This window comes from Mus caroli, unplaced genomic scaffold, assembly GCF_978045245.1.
Source record: "Mus caroli unplaced genomic scaffold, Mus_caroli_1 scaffold_1, whole genome shotgun sequence".
Taxonomy (NCBI): Eukaryota; Metazoa; Chordata; class Mammalia; order Rodentia; family Muridae; genus Mus; species Mus caroli.
Window position 1 is genome coordinate 10,554,221 of NW_028227256.1, and position 6,000 is coordinate 10,560,220.

General features: G+C 46.9%; 1 protein-coding gene across 2 annotated transcripts in view; it reads right to left on the reverse strand.

Moving 5' to 3' along the window:
* The window catches only part of Tram1 (translocation associated membrane protein 1), a 28,424-nt gene extending 25,154 nt beyond the window's left edge, over positions 1–3,270 (reverse strand). For both annotated transcript variants that reach the window (XM_085835692.1, XM_021151565.3), the window contains exon 1: positions 2,970–3,270. In XM_085835692.1, coding sequence (XP_085691818.1) covers positions 2,970–3,092 — 123 coding nt within the window. In that variant the 5' untranslated portion in view covers positions 3,093–3,270. The remainder of the gene's footprint in view (positions 1–2,969) is intronic.
* Between the last annotated feature and the right edge of the window lie 2,730 nt (positions 3,271–6,000).

Below are 6,000 nucleotides of genomic sequence, written 5' to 3' on the forward strand. Positions count from 1 at the left end.
AAAAGGTCCCTGCTGTCAGACCTGTTGATCTGAGTTCAACCCTAGATCACATATGTTGAGAGAAGAGATATGACTCCCATAAGTCCTCTGATGTCTACACGTGTGCTATGGTGCAAAGGTTTGCGTGTACAAGTGTGCACATATAAATCTAGATATAAAGTTAGATCCCTGTGTATTCCTGCGGACCCCTGCCCAACTTCCACAGGCCCTCCTTTCAGAACTAGTCTGCGAACCTCTTTTAACTCTTCCATATTACCCCTCCTAGCAAGCTTCCAGAGTGCTCTTACATCTTTTTTTATTGTTCAATTTTTTCTACTTTAAATACAAAACCACCATTAGTATTTTTGCATTCTGAAGACAACACTGACTGTGAAAAGAAAACATTATTTACAAGATTTGTATAATAAAGTTTCTAAAGTCAAACATTTCCCTCAAACAGATTACTTCTTCCTCAACCTTGAGAGGGAGAGAGAGCGAGACAGACAGACAGACACATAGACACACACACACACATAGTCACTAAAACCTTTGTCATCTGTTTTCCAACGTGGATGAACTAAGGACTAGCCATAAACTGAGAGAGGCAACATGCAGATCAGTTAACTTAAAGTCTTTGGATAACCCATTTAGAGAGAAGGAAACTCAAGTTCGCATATTCCCTAACTTGAATCAGCTACAGAGTGCAGGCTTCTAGAGTATTCCCAAGCGCTTGACTGTTGGGCTGGTAACACACCTAATTTATTTATTTACCACAGAGCCTCTAGTATTTCCTCAGTATTCGTCCACAAAAGGCTTAGTAGTTCCACAAAATACCATCCTTGCTCTTATTTCAGCACACACATACTTCTAAGTTAGACTGAGATTAAGTAGCAATTATTTTCAAAGTCACACACCAAAACCCACGCTGCCAGTTTCTCGTGCCCCTGAACAACGAGCCTGCATCGTTACCATATGGTTAAGGAAAAGAAATGACCTGCACAAGCTGCTCTGCTCGGCTCACCATCTTACCATCACACCTTCCTGGAGTGATTTAAAAGCTTCTAGTTAGCATTAAAGCATCCACTTACTGTCAGAAACCTTTAATCCGGCACACAGAAGGCAGAGGCAGGTGGTTCTTGTGAGTTCGAGGCCAACCTGGTCTACGTTAATAAATTTCAGGATAGCCAGGACAACACAAAAAGTCTCCAACACAAAAAGTCTCTACCTCAAAAAAAAAAAAAAAAAAAAAGTCATTAATGTAATAGTGACCATCCTAGAAAAATAGGGCAGAAGTTTATATAAAAACTGAGGTTGTGGTATTTCTAAGTGTGCAGGCTTCTGCTGTCATTTTCCTTCCCTTACAGCAGATCAGCACACCTCTGAAGGCAGGGGCTGTCAGGATGAGAAGCGGAGCTGAGCAGTGGTCTTTAGAGTTAGAATTCACTATGTAGTTGCCACTGGATTTGAATTCACAGCTCTCCTGCATATGGTGACAAATGCCTACTGGCCACGTCCATGAGGTACCTTTAATACTATAGCAAGAAAACAGTTTTCATAAATTCAGAGATTACAAACATACATTGTGTATGTTGCTTATAACTGAACCCAGAGCCATACTTCTGAGCCACGCAGAAGCGCTAGAGCACCAAGCACTAAAGACTCGGGGTACAGGTCAGGCATAAAACTCCTGGATTCATCAATAATCAAAACAAGCCTTTACTACAGGGCCACAATCAAAGCCTAGATATGGAAATACCACCCACTCATATAAGACTGTCAAACTTCTCTAAGCCGAATTATCTGACTCCTCAACGGCAGCTGTGAGGCCTGTACAAGCGGTGGAAGGGAGGATGAACAGCGTATCAGAGTTGAGTTATCTAGTAAGCGTTCTGACTAGTTCTATTTGCCCTTCACCCTGCAACCCTCCTTAGTTAAGTGGCTACAACCATCTGTGACACTATCAGGAACAAGAAGTACTTACATGTAGATTCAGAAAAGTCTTTTGGAAGAGAAAAAACATAACATAACATAGAAAGTTATCTAATGACACCAAATTGGCTCCATGGAAAACAAAAAACAAAATCGTAATCACTTTTCATCACTGGCTGTTTCATTCCATTAGTTCCTTGCTTTCAACTCAAACCTTTAAAATTCTATTCTTCACAGCGGAAAAAGACTAGTAAAGATGGATGACAAAATATTTATCCTCACTAGGTTACATGCCAGGGAGAGAGGAGACAAAATGGTAATCATCAATATATCAATATATTTAATGAGACTCAGTGGCTTACAGATAAAAAAAAAAAAATGGAAGGGGGAGGGAAGTGGGCGGAAGTACTGAGGAGGGTGGAAAAAAAAAAAAACCCGTAGGATGTTACAGGTTCACCTTGCAAACTTTATTACCCACATTCAACAGCTGTTAAATAAGTCATCAAAATACTCAGATGTGTGGGAAGAGAATTTACACACTCCTGACAGTCTCATCGCCTCTGCTTCAAGAAAGGAAATCGCTCAACTCCTCAACACAGCTGTTGCGAGCCTCGCATCGGGATCAGACCCGATCCTCCGGGAACCCAGAGTCCAGAGCCCAGGCGGAAAGTTGGACGAGCGGCCGTCGGCGGGCAGGGGGCCACCGGGTTCGAACACCCCGTCCTCGCCCTCCGCGCAGGCAGCAGCCGAGGCCGTGGGTCGGGGTCGAGCAGGGGTCCCTGTTAGTCATCCGGCCCCGCTGCCCCGGCCCGGGCCCCGGGTCCGCCCATCGCGCAGGGCCAGCACGGCCGCGCCCGCCGCCCCCGCCGGCCCCTAGCCGGCTGCCACGTAACCCTTCGCGGGAAGCAGGAACTGCGCGGCGCTGGAGGGGGCGGCGGGCCGGACCGGGCCGGGGCTGCAGGGCCGCGGGGGGCTGCGCAGCTCCGGCCGGGTATGCTAGGGTCGGCGGGCCTGGCCAGGGGTCCGGGTCCGGGGTCCGGGGTCCGGGAAGGAGGGCTCACCTCGAACATAAGCCCCAGCAGGAAAAGCATCGCCAGGCAGGAGACGATGTCCGCGTGATTCTGCAGCAGGAATTCGTGGCTCAGCAGCGGCGGGTTCTTGTTGCTCTTCTTGCGAATCGCCATGGTGGAGCCGCCGCCTGTGCCTGCAGGTGCTTCCTCCGCCCGGCTCCGAGCTCTCGGCTGCTCACCGCCGCGCCGCCGCCTCCCGCTGGCTGCTCCGCACAGCCCCGCCGCAGCCGCTCGCTGGGGCTTCACTTCCCATCCCACAGCCAGTACGCAGCCGCCGGGGCGGCCCGAGAAAAAAAAAAAAAAAAAAAAAAGCCAGCCTGCAGCGGTGGCGAGCATGCGCACCAGGGAGAAACCGCGCGCTCGCGCCGTGGCCGCACCTGGTGGCCCACAGCGCCCCCTGTGGGCTGGAGGTCGCGGGACGCGAGTGGCGCGCGGAGGTTTCGCGCTGGGAGTTGGGAGTCGTTTGGGGCGCGAGCTTCCTGGGAATGGTTCTTACCATCGCGTGCTGCTGCAGCGTGCACGGCTGCTGGGTGCCTTCGCGCCCTCCCGACTCACCCTGGCCTTGGTGCTACCACGTTCCACACTTGTTGGCCACTTGTGTAAGCGATAGCCACCGACTAGAAAATTTGGAAAAACGAAGTTAGCCTGCTTATTCAAGGGTTTTTCGCGAGCTTGAGCCTTCCAACGTTGCTGTGGATGAGCTAGTGGTTGACTCCTGTAGTCCCATTGTTTGGGACGCTGAGGCAGGAGAAGTGCTCTGAGTTTAATACCATCCAGGGCTACATAGAAGCATCTTGTTTCTAAGTCAACAACCAAAAACCAAAAAAACAAACCAAAAAACAAACAAACAAACAAACAAACAAAACCCTAAGTGTTAAACGCTTGCTTACCTCAGAGTTAAGCTCTTTTCTGTCCTTCTGTCCAACTCCCCGGTCCCCACTGGAAGTTTAGATTTAAACATATGTTACATCATATTAACACTATTTAGGAATCCCAAGAAATCGTGAAAAGGGATCCCTTGCCAAATCCTCCAGTCTCCTACTTCTGTTTAACCTGGGGTATTTAATTTTTTTCTGAAAAAGTGCACTACTTGCCCAGTCTCAAAGCTAAAATCCTAGGTTGCATCTTTTTATTAGCCTTTTGACATCTAATACAGCACCAAATCCAGGCAATTCAGTCTCTTTCCCTATTCCCACTGCCATAGTATAGCCAGGAGGGGACCTGGTCTGGAATATTACATTTCTGGTGTAATCATGGTAGTTTAAAAAGGTGGTTACTGCCGGGCAGTGGTCACACACACCTTTAATCCCAGTACTTGGGAGGCATAGGCAGGCAGATTTCTGAGTTCGAGGCCAGCCTGGTTTACAGAGTGAGTTCCAGGATAGCCAGGACTACACAACGAAACCCTGTTTTGAAAAATCAAAAAGAAAAAAAAAGGGGTTATTGCGTCAATTTATTATGATGCTCAACTTATTGCCTGTGTTTCTACAGGCAAGTTACTTCTATGAGGCTCAATTCCCTTACTTATGTATCCATTGGCTCAACAAGTAAGGATAGAGAGTTGACCTAGTAGAAACCCCACTGGGGGTTCAGAACACAAGGGAAATGTCAAATTAACTGATCCTTATGGGCTTACATTCTCATGCTGGAGAGAGAATCTTTTTAAAATATTTTAAAAGTGCAGTGTGTTAAGTGGAGCTGAAGCACCAGAAGGAAGCTTAGGACAGCTGACAAGGAGGCAAAGCCAGTGGGTTTTATCTGTTGGGAGGGTGATGGCGTCCACCTCAATTATCCAAGGGGCTTCTTCAAGGCTCAGCAGAGCGGGGCACTAGACTTAGCTATTATTATTTTCCTTTCTGGTTAACATTGTGTTGTACTTAGTTCCAGGTCCGTTCCCACTTTCTCCCCAACTAGAATGATCTTTGTGAAAGCACTGTTTTTTCTTGTTTTCTCCTTTTCTTTCATGGAAAACTATCCTTTCATGATCTGGTCCTGCTTGCCCAAAACAGGCTTGGTCTTGTCCTTCAGTGTCCTCCACTCCTGTCTCTGATTTGCATTGCTGAAGACTAAGAAGCTATGGCACAATTTTCCAAGCTCCCTTCTGCCTTTGTGTCATTTTTTGTCTTTGTCTGGAACATTTTCTTGTCTTCTCTACCTAGCAGAGTTTGTGGTTCCTTCAAGTCTTCACAGATACCGAGGCTGACCAAACCAACCTGACCTTATGATTCCACTATATTCTAACAGAGCTTGGATATAAAAATTATAGAGTTCACTTATTTAAGGTGTATGTTCCTATTGGTTATCATGTATTTACAGAGTTGCACGATTGTTAACACAACCTTAGTATGTGTATATTTGATCCCCGAAAGAAACCTTGTACAGATTACCTGTACAGTGTTGCTGTTCTGATGTTAAATGTTCCCCAAAACTGTGGATTAAAGTTTCATCCAGGGCTGATGGACTATTGTGAGGGAATAGAAGCTCTGGGCAGTGAGGTCATGTGGGAAGTTTGTTCTTGGGGGCTTCCTACTTTTGTTGCTTTTTTTTGTTTTGTTTTGTTTTTTTGTATTTTAGATTGGGTCTTACTCTTTTAATTCAAGTTGGTCTCAAACTCTATAGCGTCCTGCGACTTCAAACTCACTGCAGTTTTCTTGGCTCATCCTCCCGAATGTTGCGATGATAGCTCTGAGCCACTAAGCCTGGCTGGGCTGGGAGTATGGCGGCTACATCCTTGACTTCCTTTGCCTCCAGGACTCATTCTCTCTCTCTCTCTCTCTCTCTCTCTCTCTCTCTCTCTCTCTCTCTCTCTCTCTCTCTCTCTCTCTCTCTCTCTCTCTCCTGGATAGGCAGCTGCTTTATTCCCTCCCATCCCTGGTGGTGGTCACCATGAGGTGGCCATGATGAGTGGGGCCAAGCAATCACAGACTGGAACCCCTGCAAATGTCATCGAGAATGAAAGGAAATATATTCCTTTATGTTGTCACTGCCAGATATTTATTTGCCACAGTGACAAAAAGCTGAT